General features: G+C 45.4%; 1 protein-coding gene across 4 annotated transcripts; it reads right to left on the minus strand.

Annotated features, from left to right (window-relative positions):
• Positions 1–558: 558 nt before the first annotated feature.
• On the minus strand, positions 559–16,563 carry arid1aa (AT-rich interaction domain 1Aa). Of its 4 annotated transcripts, none has more exons than XM_029504258.1 (20): positions 15,379–16,563; positions 12,622–12,840; positions 11,911–12,507; positions 11,678–11,773; positions 10,772–11,012; positions 10,059–10,148; positions 9,790–9,960; positions 8,921–9,242; positions 8,633–8,778; positions 8,454–8,539; positions 8,129–8,338; positions 7,806–8,010; positions 7,497–7,632; positions 7,196–7,365; positions 6,759–7,074; positions 5,821–5,946; positions 5,136–5,232; positions 4,099–4,942; positions 3,799–3,929; positions 559–3,712 (listed from the first exon to the last, which is right to left on the minus strand). In XM_029504258.1, the coding sequence occupies exons 1-20, from the start codon at positions 16,291–16,293 to the stop codon at positions 1,841–1,843; spliced, it is 6,990 nt and encodes a 2,329-aa protein (XP_029360118.1). In that variant the 5' UTR covers positions 16,294–16,563; the 3' UTR covers positions 559–1,840. The 4 variants fall into 4 exon arrangements, with proteins under 4 accessions (XP_029360118.1, XP_029360117.1, XP_029360115.1 ...); XM_029504257.1 differs by having other exon boundaries at positions 7,196–7,359; positions 7,497–7,650; positions 15,379–16,562; XM_029504255.1 differs by having other exon boundaries at positions 7,196–7,362; positions 7,497–7,650; positions 15,379–16,562.
• Positions 16,564–19,011: the final 2,448 nt, after the last annotated feature.

Consider the following 19,011-nt stretch of genomic DNA (forward strand, 5'->3'; position numbering starts at 1 on the left):
AAATAAAATCATAGGTCTTTCTCTACCTTTTATTTGGCTGTATAGTAACCTGGAGTGTTTTTCTCCCTTCTCCAGCCCCAGGCTTCACTATGGTGTTTTTTTTGTTTCTTTTTTAACTACGTAAACTGTGACTGAGCCACACTTTTAAATATTCCCGATACAGATGACGCTGTCAAAAATCTCACAGTGCCTTGTCGCTTAACATTTTAATGTTTAGGTTGAATAAATAGGAATATGAAGCGTTGCCCATATATTTAGGTATTCGTTAATCAGCGAAGCTTCTGTGCAGTTCTCTTAATATCTGTTATCTGAGTCTAAGTCTGTTTAAATCGTTGAAACTTGTTTTCTTGCATTTATGTTGTTATTTTACTGAAACACAGAACCTGTAATGAGGTTAACAGAAACTCAGTGGATTTCATATCAATCTACCAGAATTCATATTTTCTGAGCATGGAGATGGAGACACTTGTTTCAGAAATTCTCGATGCCAATTTCATTTGACTCTCACATTTGTTTGTCCAGAAGAGGTCATTATTCCAGAAGAATAAAACCATCAAACAGCTTACGAAGATTTAATGTACATTTATTCTTACCACGTGGAACATATAGTATAAAGATTTCATACTGAATAAATGATATTCATTGAGCCAAAAAAAGGGAAGGGAGGAATTTACATGTTGTTTTAGCTACATAGTCTGAAATACAAATATGCAGAATCCATGACTGGAGAAAAATTGTCAATGTGTACTTCATCTAGTTTATTTTTGTTGTACCAGGAGATAACAGGTTTGAGCCGTGTCTGCCGTACTACGGAGCTGTGGAGAGACCAGAGGAGTGGGTCTAATCAGCAGGGACTGGAGGTCACAGACCAAACTCACAAGTCAGCCTCCATCCCTCACCAAGAACAAGTGTGAGAATAGTGACACAGACAGACAGACACAGAGAAAGGAAGTGTAATGTACAACATTATATATACACCACAGCAAAGCTGTATTTGAAGTTGAAAACCAGTCCTAAGAGGTGATTTCTTTTCATAAGGGTATTCATACAATCAAGGGATAAGAGGAGGTAAGGGTGTTGTAGGTTCTTGATACTTTGGGGAAGAAAGCCATTTTCTGTTTAACACCAAACTAAAATGACCTCAGAACTCTAGAAGAGCTGCATCATCAGCTTCTGTGTGAAACGTGTTACAGAATGCTTACACTCAAGAGCAGTACGGTACAGAAAATGTCCTACAATCTACTGCACACTGCACAGGCCTCCCTGGTGAAGGTGTCTATTGACAGCACTTTGTCTACTGTCGGGCAGACTGGTGAAAATCCAACTACAACAACTATAACCAGTAGGCCACTTGTCAGTCTGCTTCACCTTTGAACAGCAACCAGTTACAGACTCATTGTGCCCTTGAGGGGAGAGCTAGGGCACACTGTGTCTCCCAAACTCACTGTAAACGAGACAGCAACTTTGGTTACAGTTTTTGTTTTTCAGCTATTTATTCATTCATTTATTTATCTTTATTAAAAAGTACTTTCCCCCAAGTGCAGAACAGTTTCCCGACCATGGTCCTCTGCTCTGTGTCATCCAGTTGGCATTCGTGTTGCAAGTAGTGTCACTTTGTGGGCATCTCTCTGGTTTGTAATCCACCACAGCTCTGTGATTACCCTCCTCCAGCAAGGACGGCCTGGGGAGGGCTCAGAGAATGGAATCTGAAGGATTTTCATAAATTAAAGACAGTCACTTGAACTTTCCTTGCCCTGTTACACACACAAGCCAGGTTACCAGGGAAGAGGGGATTGGGGATAAAAACCCCAAAATGTGGAGCCAAGGCTCCCTACAGCTGTCATGACTGGCCAATCAAAAAGAGTACATCACAGATAACATGAGAAACCAGTGAGTTCATTAAGGGAGACACTGAAAGGTCGAGGAGTCGGGACTCATGTAGTGTGAACTCTGAGTGGTTCTCCTCCACCTTGGCTAAGGCGTGCAAAGCGCGGGCAGCTCGCCGCATCATGTCCGGACTTGTGGGCTCGAAGTGCATCCCCTGTAGGTGTAGTAGAGAGCTCTGGCTCTGCTGAAGCTGTGTAGCAGCCAGACTATCCTCCAGGAAGCCCAGCAAGTTGCCGACACTGCCCTTTTGAACAGCAATTGCTCGGGCTGCCATAGTATCACCCTGGGCCAGGTTGGCCAGTAGGACCACTGCCATCTCCCTGCAGACAGCAACTTTCCGGTCTCCAATTAGCCGCACCAGGTTTCCATATAGCTTCTCCAACCGACCAAATGGTGGAGTGGCCAAGATGAGGTCCACATTGTTGTCTTGAATGCTTAACTTGCTTAGCGTCTCCAGGACCAGTCTCTGAGGTGACAAAGCACTGTGGGGGCCCAGTGTAGGGAAGGGGTCCAGGGCCTCTGCTGAGGGGCAGACAGCCCAGTGGAGAAGACCATCCAACAGAGGCAAACAGATGCTCTCAGGGTAGATGGAAAGGTCCAGTTGGCCTGAGATGTTTGCCAAAGTGACCAGTGTGTTTTCCCTCAGGAGCTCCAAGCAGTCCCACCACCATTCATCTCTTTGGCCCACCCCCTCATCTGAATCTTCATCCTTCTCGTAGGTGAGTGGAGCCTGTTTGCGCTCAGGGTGCCTATGGTGGAGCAGGATCAGGCGACCTAGTAGAAGAAGGAGTCCTGGATGTTTGGACATCTCATGGTCATTGCCTGGCACAAAGGAGAGGCTGCGGACAATATTGGAGACACAAATGCAGCGACGAGCTAAAGAATCCTGCCAGTTAGTCAGTGCAATGAGCGGCCCCTCATCTTTACTGTGAGGCTCGTCCTCCAGGATGGTGCCAGTCTGCTGTTTCTGCAAAACACTGCCAGGGGAAAGAATTGGTCTATTATCCCCCTGCTGACTTGTCACACCTTTCTCAACTGTCTTTATCTCAGAATTACTTTTTCTCTCCTCCTCACTGATGAGTAAGTCGCTGGCCTTCTCCGAGACTGCTGCTTTGTCTGAAAAAGATGCATCTTTTGGCCTTTCTTCTTCATCCTGATGCTTCCTTTTCTCTTCCTCGGTTGGCAAACAAATCTCCTGTATCTCGTCTTCTATGACTCGTCTCTTCAGCAAAACATGCGGCACAAGTATACGTGCTCGGGGCTCCAAGAAGTCTTTGCGAGGTTCAAAGTGGGTCTGGATGTGTTCTGTTGAGTCTCCCCCTCCAGCACTCCAATGAAGTAACCCACTGTCAAACTCTTGCAGTTTGCTGTGATTCTTAGACTGGCCAGCTACAAATGGGTCTTTCTTTCGTACCACCTTTAAGGGAAACTTGTCAAACTTGCTGGCCTGTTTGGGTCTGTCATGAGCTGCCAAGGATTGGGATGAGAATGTCTGTTCTGATGAAGAACTCTTGTTCTTCTTCTCCTCATCCGTCTTCTCATCTCTACCCCGAGATTTAGAGCACTGCTCTTGTTCTTCCTCCTCTTTCACATGAGTCAGTGCCTCAGTTTCTCGCTCTTCTTCTTCGTCATCTTCTTCCTCTTGATCCATGTCCTCAGCCCGAGGTTCCTCTTCTTCTGCGCTGTCCCAGTCTCGTTTCAAGGCATCGGGATCAAGTAGTGTCCGCTGGCCAGGATCCCCAACTTCATACTCCCGCAGAATGCCAAAGATTTCAATGAGGCAACGTCTGAAATACTCGACCACCAACTCTAGAAGGCCCGGCAACTGAGAAAAGAGGAGACACTTTTAGACACAATGACCATGTATATACAGCAATAAACATCATTAGGTAGCTCACTATTAAATCTCACCGTGTTGAGATCAAAAGTGGAAATACTACTGTCATCATACAGGAGAATGTTAATGGTGTCTAAGGCCCATGTACTCTCAGCCAATAAACCAGACTTTAATGACATCATGACTCTCCAGGCCTCTGGTGTTCCTAAGAAATCAAGACAGAAAAACAACAGTTACTAAGTATTCTCTGAGGAAAAACAAGGTGAAGCTGACAAATGCCCATAATAAAGAAGAAAGGAGGGGGGGGAAGAAAAAAAAAAAAAAAAAAATCAATGACACTAAATGGGTTTGCTATTGATAATCTGCACTCATACCGATATCCTTCATTGTGAGTCTTCGGCGTGGTTTCAGGACAGGATGAGACGCTTCTACAGAGCCCGGGGGGAAAGGCATATCTCGTCTTATGAGAGGCGACTGCACTGGAGGGGGCACTATGTGAGATGCAGGCACTGGAGGGCCAGCTTTCTGCATCTTCATTACTCCGTGCATGTAAGGAGATTTACTAGGTGATGTCCTGCTCTCCATTGGGCGAGGCATGGAGACTGGGCTGGACACCTGTGGAATGTGGTTCTGCACACCCTGAGGGGGCTGGTAGCTGGACTGTACTGAACGAGGCATAGGTTGGCCAGGCCCTCCTGGGCCATAGGGAGGCTGTCGTGGGCCCATCTGACCCCCCCATTGGCCATCATGATTCATGCGTTGTTCTGATGACATCATCTCCTCTGAGCGGTTCATACCAGGGTAGCTAGGTCCCTGGGGTGGGCCCCCAGGGCCGCCTTGCCGGTTGGAGTAGTTCTGATAGTTCATGTCTCGTGGTCCTTGCCACATACCTCCCTGAGGGCCCTCAGGGCCTGACTGCATCATCTGAGGGGGCATAGTGGGCTGAGCATTGGGCCCCGTCGTTCCCTGCATTCGTTCACGACCAAAGGGGAAGGGGAACTGATTGCCTGGGCCAGGTGGACGGCGATCAGAGCCAGGGAAGGGCCCACTGCCGCTGTACTGATTGTATGGCTCCTGCTGTCCTGAAGAGGGTGCAGAGGTGCCTCCTTGCTGTTGCTGCTGCGATGGTGGTTGTTGACCACCTGGGTACGGGCCACTGTACTCTGTCTCATGGCGCTTTGATGGAGGGTAACCCCCTTCCACTGGACGCTTGTAACTCTACATGTGGAAAAGTTATACAATTATTACACCCAGTATCAGTAACTGTTTTAGAAATTGTCAGCAGAAAAAGGTAAATAAATTAAATTGTAAAATAGCTGCCCTATCAAAGTATTCAACTTATACACTAAAAACTAAAAAGAATGTACATTACTCACGCAGTAAGTTAATGTTGTGTAGCTGGATTACTTACCTGTTGTTGTTGTGGATACAATCCAGGCTGCTGATTTGGGTAGGACCCAGTAGGGGGCGTTCCCTGTCCAGGATACTGATTACCATAGGAATCATGCCTGCAAACATCAAGACAAGTCAGTGGAGCCAAGAAAATATTTTGCATCATTGCAAAATTAACTTGGCTTTTACACATGTGCAGTCAGTGACAGTAGGCATTGTAATATATTGTGATGAATTTATGTGAATGTCCAGAAGAAATTGTTGTTTCAACAGTTTTTCTTTCCTCCCTCACAATTTTACAGAATTTTCATGATATTGGTTATGTAAGTACTGAACATAAATATCGAATGCCTTTTAAGAACTGTATTGTTAAGATACCCACAGATAATCTCAATTTAAGATTGCTAATATCATCACATCCACACAATAAGCTTCAAAAGATGTGTAAAAAAATTACATAAAATTCAGTGCATTACCCAAGAGGAATGGCAACAGTAATTCTTAAATTGAACTCTACAGACAACTGGATTAAATGTGATCCTGTACCACAAAGAACTTTCATGTATTTCCAGCATTTCTCAAACCTAAAAGATGCCATTTAATACATTAAGATTCACAAAAGCAATACATTGTTTTCAATGAGTTTCCATTGACAGGAGCTTTGAACATAAGAACTTTGCCAAATAAGTGCTATGTGAACTGACCGTGGCTGCTGTGGTGGGAAGCGATTTGGCGAATACATCCCCGTGTCGGCGTTGGCAGGCATCATAGGGTTTGGCTGAGGAGCACCGGATCCCATGTTGCCCTCTGGGCCCATTCCTTGCTCCGATCTGGGAAAATCAAGAGCAATTTCTTCAGCTTCACACAGAAATGCAAATTAAACTAGAGCTCATTTACACACTTTACAATCACAACTTCAAACTCTCCCAACCCCTAGACATATGGCTGCTCTAGGGTAGACGGGTCCAAATAGGGAACATTTCTTTGTTGGCCTGGCCTAAACAGTGTTTAATGGTAATATTGTGACATGTCGACTCAGATAATTTACCAATGCCAGATCAACAAGAATAGGCCCATTTGTGGTGCTTGGAAAAACATAATCCAAAACTTTGAATTGTAAGAACAAAGCTTTTCAGTGTCTACTAACCAAGTTAAATCACAACCACTCAGATTTTGTATTTTAAATTTAGAATCCAAGATCCAATTAACAACTTTTCATTTGTCTCTATTTTCCACAGCCGCACAAATCCACTGCACAACCCTTCTTCAATCCCAAAGACAAGATATCAGCATACGTACACCAATAAGTGGCCTAAAGTAAAATGAATAGCTTCAGAATGAATAATATGAAACAACACATGACTAATGACTATTTTATGAACAACAGAGTAAATGTGAACACTCACAGAATGGGCACAGACATGACAGGAAAATGATACATGTACCACCACAGTCAAACCACATCTTTCTTGTCAGTTGAAACTTCTAAAACCATGACAAAAACTCACATAAGTGAGTAAGAAGACAGTAAATTCTCGAGCATTTCAAACCAAATTCAGTCCTTTCTTTCTGACCTGCATGGGAATATACCACCTGGTTATAATCAGTCATGTTCAATGACCTTCAGTTCAGTAGTCCTTACCTCCTGTCATAGCCTGGTCCATAAGGATACTGCTGTCTGGGCCCCATTGGCATAGTGCCCATTGCCCCCGGTGGTCCTCTGTTGAATGGAGGCTGCTGCTGCTGCTGCTGTTGTTGCTGTTGTTGTTGTTGTTGCTGCTGCTGCTGTTGTTGTTGTTGTTGTTGTTGCTGCTGTTGTTGTTGCTGTTGCTGTTGCTGTTGTTGCTGTTGCTGTTGCTGTTGTTGTTGCTGCTGTTGTTGCTGCTGCTGCTGCTGCTGGTGGTGGTCACCCACCCCACTGTTAGGGCCCTGGTTAGCAGGTAGAAACTGCTCCCCAACTGCAAATGCATTTGGAGTAAAAGCCCATTTAGGAGTGATTAAATGGACGGGTAATTAAAGATGTAATTTAGCATTTTGGATACATTAACTATTCAGCTCCAGTCCATTCACCGTGCCCACCTTTACGCATGTTACAAAAGGGGTCCTTGTTGGGTTCATAGGTGCCCATTCGCCCCTGAATGTCAGGCGTGTTAATGCCAGACTGATATGCTGAATTGGGCGTCATGTTCTTTCTGGGGTAGGCAGGGTCATTTCCTTCAGAGAAAGGGTCTTGCAGGTTCACACTACTCCTAGTGGGGAAGCAAAGGTAAAGGGGAGGGGAAAATATTGGAAAGTGCAAGACACAAGAAATGGCAGAAAGAAATTAGTTTCTCTTATTATAATGTATTTTAGAAGTTTTAAAATGTTAAACAAGAGTCACCTGGACACAGGTGGCATTGGGGGCATCTGGGTATGAGGAGTAGAAGCTGGGGTGGGAGGTTTCAAGTCTCCCCCTTCAGCCATAGAACTGCTAGTGGACTGAGGTGTCTGAGGACCCTGCAGAGAGCCTGACCCAGCTGTGGAGCAGAGGGACGCTTCAGTTTGAAATAAGAGAGGAGCAGACAGAGTAAGATTTTAATGACCTTCAAACACAACTGTTTGTGTGTAGATGTGGGTTAATGAATCTGTGGATCACTATATTGAAATACATGTTTATCTGATGCGCATAAAAAAAAGAGGTACAACTAACCTGGAGAGGGTGGCTGGACCTTAGCAGCTTGGTTCTTTTTGTTGTCTGAAAAAATCTCAGGAGGAGGGTCCTCACCACGCTCAATTTTGCACTCAAAGGCATACAAACACTGGATGTACTGTTTCTTCAAAGAACTAGCAGCACTGCTGGATGTACCCACATTCAGGGCAGTTGCCAGATCTCGCCATTTCTTATTCTTATTCACCTGACACACACACACACACACACACACACACCAAAATATAATGAGAACGGATACAATAAGGAAAAGGGCAAAGAATAAATGTACCTTGGGATTTGTCACTCATAAAGGCCATATTAACCTGTGCCATGCCTCCAATCTCTTTAACTGACATATAGAGCCGGAAGAGGTCAAGGGGTTTCCGTCCAACAGCGGGCAGGTTGCTCATGCCCATGGCTTTCTCTTCAATGAAGGCCAAATAACGGTCCACCCATATCTTTCTCTCTGGCTCCGGTCCTAACTCATACAGGCGTGTTATCTTTTCACTGGTTGTGGTGGAAGAATTGGATTTCTGTTTCGTGCCAGCAAAAGGAGAAGACAGTTTTAGCAAATAGAAATACTAAATACACTAGAAGAAAATTGACTTTCAAAAATACTGCTGTTACAAAATGTGGTAGAGAGATTACCTTCGATTTAGAATCTGGCTTGGGTGTTCCACTCCCATCTACTTTGTTATTCATCTTATTGTTCATCTCTGGGCTGGGGGCCATACCTAGAGACAATGATAAAGACTTGGATTTGACTGAAATTTGCTACATAACTAAACAAATAAAGGAATAAGTGAAGTAGTCGCTGTACAACTTACCACTTGAGTTATTGGCCATGTTTGGCCCCATAGCATAGGGTGATCCACCTGGAGTGTTCATCATTGCAGGCATGTTGTTCATGGGGGGGCCATAAGGGGGTCCAGACCCCATCATACCTGGAGACATGTTGGGGTAACCAGGCATCCTGGATAGACAAGACATCATGAGACTCTAGTTTTCACAGCAATGACAAAGTGAGGTTCCACTGTCCAATACTGATTGCAAGTCAGGAAGTCAATAAAAAGTACAAGATCTAAAGAAGACTTGAGGATTCAACAGAAACCAACCTGTTGTGCATGGAGTTGGCAGCAGGGTGCTGCATGGCTGCAGGGTCCTGGGGCTTTCTGTTCATGCCTGGGGGAGGACACATTCCTGAGCCTACCTGGGGTGGCATGTTGCCCATGTTAGGAGGCATGTTTGGACCCATGTTGGGGACCATATTGGGGCCGTAGGGTCGTGCCCCCATTTGATTGGGAGGCATCCTTCCCGGAGGCATTCCAGCATATGGGGGCCCTCCACCCTGTCCCGCCATGGGGTTCATTGGGCCCACGCCTGGTCCCGGGTAGTTGGCATTGGGCATGTTGCCATAGCCAGGTTGACGGGGATAACCTAGAGATGGCATAGCAAAAAATAGTCATTATTTGGATCTAGCTATACACTGTTTTGTAAAAAATAGTCATTGTAACAACCAGAACTTTATTTGTGTTCAATATTAAATGTGGATGACTTCTATCAAAAGCTTTGTGAGGTAGGTTCTTTCTCCACAGTGTGCTAGTACAGAGAGCTATGCACCCTGAGCAACAAGCCTTCGTCACAGTCTCAGCTCTACTGACAGGAGGCTCTGCTACGTCAGCTGACTCTCTATTTCACAGCTATAAATAGCTGCAAAAGAGTCAGAGGGAGGGACCAACAGTAGCATGCTATTCCTATTAGGCTGGGAGACATAGTCCATAGGTTTCATAGGAAATGTGTATGTGAGAAAACATTACTAATGGGAGGGTAAAACTGAAGAAATTATAATTCAAAACTTGTGATGCATCTCTCAAAGCCATTTCAATCCTTTTCACAACATAAAAACAGTACTTTGAAATAAAACAAAGCTCACATTCTCTCTCTTTATGTCTAACTCTCACAGAGATGATTCAAATCTACACACCTTGGGGGCCATACTGTCCCCCTTGCTGCCCGTAGCCACCCATAGAGTTGTTCTGCTGATATGGGGCCATCCCAGGATGCATCTGTCCCCCTGAAGATTGGCGTGGTGACAGTGCAGAGGCTGACTGAGGGGAGCCATATGGAGGCATCTGAGGATTTCGCTGCATAAACCCTGAAAGAGTGAAGGTGCCAAAGAGTGCACTCAAACTCAGATGTCACAGAAAAAAATATTTGAAATCTTTAACCATTTTTGTTCAAACTGCAGTATACCTCTGTCCTGCGCCATTGGAGACTGGCTCATTCCAGGATGTAGGCTCCCATCTGACTGCACACTTGATGGCCTGGGAGGCATCTGAGTGCCTAAGCAATAATATTTAACTTAAGTTTGGATGAGGTTATAAAAGGTAGACACACATTTAAAGTTGTATGTTGGAAATTATTACACCATTGTAAACATGCATTTGGCAAAAAAACAAAAAAAAAAAAAAAACAGTAGCCCAAAAACCAGGGGAAAAATGCGAGTACAAGCTTTTGCTGTTTTGCATTTGGCCATTTCAGAAACTTATTTAAATCAACAGGTAACACCAAGCTGTCAGCTGTTAACATATGGGTCTTATTCATGCCTGACTTATCAGACAAGTCAGACAGTGCCAATGTTAGAGCCATGTCTAACCCACAAAGAGAAAGCTGTTATAACGTGCAAGAACATTATTCAAACTTTGAAACTAAACCAGGGTTTAATCATTTCAGCAGTTAGTTATATACACAAGTATAGTTTTGGTTTTGTTGCGAATTTTCATTAAATATGCTGACAAAATGTACATCTTCTGGATCGAATTCCAGTTGCTAGGAATGCACAGCCCTGTAAAATGCTAAATTAACACATATAAGATGAAAACCACCTTGTTCATATTGTTGCACTATTTAAGATGTGAAAATTAGTGATGATAGGTCTCATTTCATGGTGCGAGGGATCAACCCACCTGGCATGTTGGCGGGTGACAGAGGTCCAGTGCGGGGTGTGCTGGCGCTGGCAGGGGAGCCAGCTGGGGAGGGTGAGGGTCCTCGTATGCCTGGCAGGTGAGGAGACGTGTGAGGAGAAAAGGGTGACTGTGCCGGGTTACTCTGCTCGCCCTGGCTGCTCGACACACCTGATGTGCTCACACCAGGACTCAGGGCGCCCTCTGTGCCTGTTGGCAGGTCATCAATTGACCCTGACAAGTCCTGAAAACACACAGCAGAGATCCAGTGAAAGTTCTGTAATATGTATCTCATATGCTGACTGTAGTAATGGGAAACTGAAATGTAATCGCTGCTCTTAAGATATGAATGACACACAAATACTACAGCCTATATTCACACACAGACAAACACATGCACAGACCCAGGTCTTTGTCCTTATTTACCTATTTCACAAAAAAAAGGAGTGTGTATCCTGCAGAGTGTTGTCATGGTTACCAAGGTTTGTAGGATGTAAGCTGAGTCAGCATGTACCAGCAGCCTTGCCATGAGATTTAATACACAAACTCTAGTGATACACAAACTCTAGTGTATTCATGACAGATGTACTCAATTACACAGCACCTTTTTTTGCTACACATATCCACTACACTGATGTCTCTCAAACATCAAGATCTATTATTATACGGGGACAGTCAGCGCAGCTGCCAAGATATAAGCATGCTGCAAAATGCTGCTTTCCACGAAACACAGTGGCAGTTTTTAAAGGTAATGAGGATCACACTATTTCTTAAGAAGCATTAATATTTTGTCTACTAAAAACTGAAAGGTGCAAGGACAAATTTACTCTAGCATTACAGCAGAAAGATAAAGTTTGGCCTGAAAAGGGGTTTTTATTTTCCAGTAGTGATATAACAAGCATAACTGACCGGAAGGCTGGAGGGGCGGCCTTGACTGTCCTCTGGGCCAGATTTTGGCTGAGAGGATGGAGGGGCGTTTGACTGAAATGAATCCTGGGATACCTCCTACAAGACAACAGAACGCATGTTTCAGTGTATTGTCAGAGATACAGAAACACCTAAATGTGAAATATTGAGAGGGATAATTAATATTGATTAAAATCTACAAAATAAAGACTATGATGCAATATAAAAGTTCGTACCTGCTGTTGTGGAGGAGGAAAGCGTTGATAAGGTGGCTGTTGTGCTTGCTGCTGCTGAGCATTCTGTGGGTAGGCTGTAGGCTGGCCCTGCGGATGTTGACTGTGTCCTGGTGGCTGCTGTGGAGGCTGTGCCTGCTGTTGCTGTGGAGGGGGCTGCTGAGGCCCCTGTGTGGACCCTGGGTAGCTGGGTTGACCCTGTGATCCAGGGGGTGCCTGGGAAGTTGGCTGCTGTGGGGCCTGACTTGGGGGACCCTGCTGCTGGGCATAAGGAGATTGACCCGACTGCGAGGCGGAGGCTTGGGAATAAGGTGGCTGAGACTGTGGAGGCCCTTGGGATGGGCCTGGCAGTGGCCCCTGTGGCTGTGGGGGCATGTGCGGCTGCTGATAGGCTGGTCCTCCCTGGGTGTGAGGAGCAGAGGTTGGCGCAGAGTGGGGTTGCCCTGGGTAAGGTGTCTGGCCCACTGGTTGTCCCGGTGGCGGTTGAGAGTATGGAGTCTGTTGCTGGCTTGGATGTGGAGCCTGACCAGGCTGGCCGTAATATGGTGCCTGGCCCTGAGAGCCATAACCTCCTGGTCCCTGTTGTCCATAAGATCCCATCTGGAAAAAAAGTACAAACAGATAAAACTTCAAACACAAATACTGGTGAAAAAAATCTATTAAATTAATGAGGACATTAAGGACATACTCGTGAAGAAGAGACTTGTGAAATACCTGTGGACCATATGGCATCCCACCCATGCCTCCAGGGGCACGTCCTTGCATTCCCACTGGGTAACGCTGAGGACCAGGAGGACCGTAACCCTGGCCAGGGTAACCAGGCCCCTGTTGTGGACCCGTGGGAGGACCTTGCTGCGACTGCTGAGCGTATGGACTGCCTGCTCCATATAGTTGTCCTCTTATTTTTCCCATTGGGTCCATGGGACCAGGTGGCTGTACATATTAAGATACATATTAATGTGTAAATAACTTGCAAAACTAATAATTGCAAAAACCTAGATGCTCCTCACCTTGTTCTTATACGACTTAAATAAGTTATTACAGTGCTTTCCTCAAAGCCCATAAAATCATTGACTGCAGCATGTGACTTTTGAAGGATTGAGCATGTAAAAACAAACCTCAGTGAATGCGGAAATTGTGCTTCCTTCACCTTATTTCCCACGGTCATTACACTGATTTTTTTTCACCTCACTTTGCCATAGTTTCGGAAGTCAACAGAGCTATATATATCTACTTTCGAAAGGAGGGCAGTCTGCCCAATCTTAAACATATCCCAGCTGTGCTCCTGTTTTGAGCCTGGTCCAAGTCCACCCCCCTTCCGAGAAGGCAGTTTGGCTCTGGATGAATGACATCAGAAATGAAGGAAGCACTTTCACAACAGCCAGAGAGAGTGAAAAATGTACATGTGCATACTGAGTCATTAACTCAACCATTCGTACTAACACTATTCAATGTTAAAACTCAGTGCTCAGTCTAAATCCTCAGCACCCTCAGTTTACTGCTCAGCAGTACTAGAACCTTACATGTGGTAGTCACTTATCTCTTCACCAATATTGCTTGACTCCAAAAAGTCAGGAATATCATGATACTTTTAGCCATGCAACATCTAATTAAAAGCTGTAAGAATCCCCCAACATTAGATCAGCTGAATTCCCAGATGTGCACTTTGGTGAGGACAGACTTCTCAGCTTAACAACAGCCCTTTACAAATAATATGCAAAATGCCTTACTTGACATTTTGCAGATCCCAGATAATGAAGTGAAATAAATAGGCGCAGCACATGGCTAATCTGCATAAGACAGAGAGGAAACTCCCTTGGTGGGTGAGAGATGGTGGACTGCCTTCTGATTGGCTTGGGGGGAGGATTGGGGGGGAATTCTTTGCAGCCACGCAGTCAAACCTGTGTGGCACGCTGGACACAGCAGTACTATAACACAACACATACACACATATCCTTGTGGGGGACGGCACAGATTTGCATTTTGACACCGTCTTCAAAAAAAATTTGAGCATGGGAAAAAAAACATCTCTGGCTTATCTACAAAAACAAGGTATAATGGAAATCAATCAACGAAACTAGTGGACCATCAGATGTTGTTGTAAATTAGTAGCATACAGGGCTATTATTATACTGATTACTTTATTTGCACACAAACATAACACTACATGTCACATACAATGATGTGGGCTGCAGCTGTCATAGGCATATGCATCAGCCGAGCTTCTGAATTTGGGATAGGAATGGTTCTGTCGGAAATATAAAAAGAAAAAAAAAAGAAACTGTGCTGCATGTCTGTAGAAGCCATCTTTAATATTAGTGCAACTACAAATTGCCTAGAGCTATATATAACAAAAATATTTTTTAATCATATATTGTATGCAAAAATAAAAAATACACAAGGCTGTTCCTGTTACACTACATGTTTGACTGCGAGAGGTAGAGCTGTGGATACAGTGAGCAGCAATACCTCTGCTGACCCAGTGATGAGTTAATGCTGTGTTTTCTTATCTGCAACTGTTGCCTTGCATCACATGTAATTATAAATGGCCATGAGCAGCGGATGAGGAGCCAATCAGATTTCAGCTAGCATGTCAACCCAAGACCAACTATCTCCTGGCTTTGACAGCAGGATTTTACCTCCACAATTCAAATCCCAGTGCAAACTGCAATCTGCAGGCTGCAGCCACCCGCTCGTATGGCTGAGCCGACTGTTTACAGGCGGCACGCATGGGAACAGTAAAGCAAAAAAAAAAAAAGAAAGAAAGAAAGAAAGAAAGGAAGAGAAAAAAAGGGAGGGTTGCGTTTAATCAATACGTGATGAACATGTAATAAACTGTAATAGTTTCTTGACACCGAACGCGACATTTAGGTGATTTAAAGTGGGCCGACAGGCGCCGTTTAACTAACCGTGAGAGGCTCATTCGCCTGCAACACATTCCCTCCGCCATGGCCACAAAAAAAAAAATATATCACACTTTATCGGGCAAGAAAACAATGTCAGTGTGAGCGCACAAGCAACTACCGTGGTCTAATGTTTTTGGTGGGACGTTGGCTTTTAGAGAGGTTTGCTTTAATCAGTCCTCCACCACACAGCGCTGTAAAAATCTAACTAAATTGTGAGCAGCCAAAGCGATCGGAGGGGAAAACCAGCCGTTGCTCTTGTGCGAGTATTTTCGCCCCTTCTCAAAGTCGGGCCTTCTTGGCTCCCTGACCGTCCTTACGTCGATTCAACAACTTATATGTTGTCCGGCTGGTGCCGGCACATTGTTGGACACGTTTAGAAATGTACAAAAGTCATTTTTAACGCTCTGGTGTTAAGGCAAAAAACACACACGAGAGGCAGCCATTTTAGAGTCTTTGCGAACTAGTATCAGACAATGGCTGGCCTGCTACGTTGTGAACTAGCTAGGAGGAGGGAAGGAGACGTGCTGTAAGCCCGCACCGTGTTCCTGCAATTGTGTGATTTTACCTGGTTTCTAACTAGCGGCTGCCCGGCACTTCCCGGGCTCATTGGCGAGGGATGATGGCTTCTTTGTTGCCAGCCCGGATTGCTCCCTCCATACTGACCGCTACTGCCCATGTCTGCTGGTCCCTTACTAGCTCCTTCTTGGCTACTGTAGTCGCTAGTCGGGTAGTTTGGATATCCCCGGGTCGAGCTGGGGGACGTTAGGAGCTTGTTGAGTGTCGGTGTGGATGTAGGCTGGGGGTTTCCAATGTTATATCTCTGGTTACTGTAAGATCCAGCCATTGCCGTGGGTCCTCCCGCTGGTGGCTGCTGCTTAGCTGGCTGCCCCCCAGCTGTCGGCGCCTGGGTACTGCGAGGGGAGTTCATGGCGTACGCTTGGCCGGGATAGGGAGTCCTGTTCGGGAATGGGTTGTAATTGTTAAACTGGTGGTTGGAAAAGCCATGATCGTGTGAATTGGGTTGATACGGGTCCATCATGTTGCTCGACTGCACGACCGGACCCGCAGCAGCTGCCATGCCAGGGCTTTGTTGTCCGCCATGTTGATGAAAAGGGGCCCGACCGTAGTGCTGACTGTATCCGTAAGAAGGTGGAGGAAAAGCGGTGCCGTGGTGATGCACCAAACCGGGATGGTTATTTCCCTCCGGTCCGACAGAGTCATTCTGGTTATTATTGTTAGCCCTGGGCGGGTTCCCATTCCCGTTCTTCATCTCAGGTTCCCCTCCTCCCCCTGCATTTCCAGCGTCGGCCCCGTCCTGCAGATCTCCCCGGCCCGGCGATCCGCTGTCTAAGCCCGTCTGCTTTTTGTCTGACTGCTTCTCCCCCGGTACCGACTCCTCCTTGGGGTCTCGATCCGGCTTTTTGAGTTCGGAAGGCGGGCTTGTGTTAAGAGTGGCGGCGCTGGCGACCTGAGCGGCCATGATATACCCCCCACCTCTCTCTCCCTCTCTCGGCGAGTCAGTCACAATCACAAGCTAGCATTGAATATAAATAATTGTTTATAACCATTTATCCTTGTGCCGATTCATTCCCACCCCTTATACCGGATCGAATCCGGCCGCCATCCCCCGGTTCCGGTTCCGTAAATGGTTTAGAGAGATGATGGAGGCTCCATACAATGCGTATAAAAGCGACAGAAATTGTTGTGGGAGTTGTGTTACTGAGCCCGGGTAGAGGCAGGGAGCGAGCCCAACCAACACGAGGCTCTGCTACATACAGCCATTTTACTGAGCCGCACGGAGGCCAGCAAAACACGGCCTGGATCCGCCTCCCAGTGCGGAGTGGACTTTACAACCCAGTGTCTTCTTACAACCTCACATTGTGTCCCTCCCCAACAGCGAGGAGTGTAATATTCACACAACTCATTAATGTTGTGTTACCAGCATATTAAAACAGTGCAGAGTTAAGCTCCCTCTCTCTATCTCTCACACACACACACTCACAGACATTTATATATGTCTGTGTGTGTATATCTCAGTGCAGAGAGAAACTAATTAGCAAAAGAAATATGTCATTTTTTCAGGTCTGTGGGTGTTTGCATAGATGTGGCTGCTACAGTCGCACATGTGAGGGCTTGGGACTGCGCTCAAGGCGGAAACTGAATGTATTGAAAGGTGGAAACTATGTGCGATGAGTTCATTCAGCCTGGCTTGTAGTGCAGTTACTTCACCTCAATTTGGAAAAGAAAGAATAGCCTGTTATCTATAAATTGTATTCCTCTAAGCTACAAGCAGCAAAAAAAAAAAAAATAATAATAATGCCCATGGATGCTGATTTATTTCCCACTAGTGATTGTGAGAGGTATTTAGGCAAGCAAAGGCAACATACATAGGTTTTTCCAGAGCAGAAGGAGGAAGCCTTGCAGCAAACGAGACTACCAATGCACATTCCCTCTTATTCCCTCCCCTGCCTGCTGCCTGCTCTGCTCTCCTCTACCACCCCCTCCTCTCCTCTCCCTGCTCTCTTCTCCTCTCTGTCTGTCTCTCACTCCAGCAGAAACACTCTTCTGCTGAGTGTGGGGGGATGGGCATACAGGCTCCAGCTCTCTCACCCTACTAACGTTCAACTACGCCGTACAGAAGACACACACACACACACACACACACACACAGAGAGACCTTATCTACCAGACAGAGGACGCATGGATAGTTTCAAAGTCTCCAAACAATTAGAAAAATGGGGCATTGCCCCCCTGCCCTCCCCAGTTCTCAGTCAAATGAGGCAGACATTTTTTTGGCATCCACAAAAACACACAGGGTGTGTGCACGGCGTTGAACAGGGCTGGGATGAGAAGTGTGTGCGTGAGCGAGGCCGAGTTCTTTCCCTTAAATCATGAACACAAATATATTCTAAGGTTTATAGTGCGTTTACTAGTTCGATTTGGTGCTGACTAAAATTGTAATGTTGAGTGTAAGTGGGACGAGATTGCCTTTCGGTTTCTTTTCTCACCCTCCACACACACAAACACACACACACACAAACTGTCTCTGCTCTCTCTCTCTCTCTCTCTCTTAATAGCTCTGCACACACACACACACACACACACACACAGTGTGAGAGAGATAGAGAGAGAAGCACATCTACCTCTAGGGGGCTTATAAGAAAAAAGGGCAGGAAGTACCAGTGAGAAGGCATACTTGATCACATGTACAAACATCGGAACACAATTTAACATTCTGCCTGACACACCCCCCTAAAGCACGAAGAGGCGAGCAGTTTGCAGGCAGGCACATCACAGCACAGCACAGCACACAGGGTTAATGTGATTTCCCACATCAGTGTGAGCTGGCAAAGTGGATCACGCTTTATTTCAGTCTTGACTACAAACCAACATGTGCGTGCACGCAACCCAAAAGCCTCACTTTCAGAGATGTGTGTGTAGAGTTTTGTTGTTGGATGAATTTTGATGCTGCTGTTTAGCTGTGGTCGTGTAAAGGAGCGCAGCAGAACTGTGAGCAGAAACAGAGTTTTAGCTGCCTTCAGAAAGACAGGGGCTCTTCCATCCCTGAGACCAGACACAGGGCCAGTTGTGCAGAAACACAGATTTAATGTGGCTTCCTCTCCCCGCCTGACTTAATTTTTCTGCTCTGGCTTCCGAGAAAAGCTGGAGCAGATTTTTGTAGATCCGGGAGAAGGATTCACAAGCACATGCGACACCTGCTGGACAAAAGGTAGACTCAATCTCCAAGAACTCGATATTAGTCAGGTAATTATTACCTCAGATTATGTTTTGCTGGTTACCTATTGGTTCCTTTAGATTAACAGGATGACATACTTCTTCCATGTTATTCTAAGTATGGCATAATATCTACTGCTTAATGAACAAAAAGACACGGAAAAAGGCAACTTTTAAAATATGACTGAATTTGGTATCATTTTTAAATATCATATATTTTTTAAAAAGTTCAATCTAAATTGGTTGGATATTAAACTTCTTTGTACTTGATAACTATCAAAAATAACATTTTGTTACTATAATAAAATGGAGTAGTCGTGCTAATATGTATTCATCGAACACAGACACACACAATCACACAGCACTTGGACCACTGAGGTGCTGGCAGTTGTCAGGTTCTATTATATTCCACAGCATATCAGGGAAAATTGCTGTCTGCGCCCCACATCTTCCTGTCAAACAT

This window comes from Echeneis naucrates, chromosome 6 (genome assembly GCF_900963305.1).
Source record: "Echeneis naucrates chromosome 6, fEcheNa1.1, whole genome shotgun sequence".
Lineage (NCBI taxonomy): Eukaryota > Metazoa > Chordata > Actinopteri > Carangiformes > Echeneidae > Echeneis > Echeneis naucrates.

Bases quoted from the DNA above. Each gene is read 5' to 3' on its own strand.
- arid1aa (XM_029504254.1), bottom strand. From the start codon at position 16,293: ATGGCCGCTCAGGTCGCCAGCGCCGCCACTCTTAACACAAGCCCGCCT. The intron at 10,149-10,771 runs GTGGGTTGATCC...ATTATTGCTTAG, and splicing joins GTCACCCGCCAACATGCCAG to GCACTCAGATGCCTCCCAGG. The intron at 8,540-8,632 runs GTAAGTTGTACA...CATTGTCTCTAG, and splicing joins CATGGCCAATAACTCAAGTG to GTATGGCCCCCAGCCCAGAG.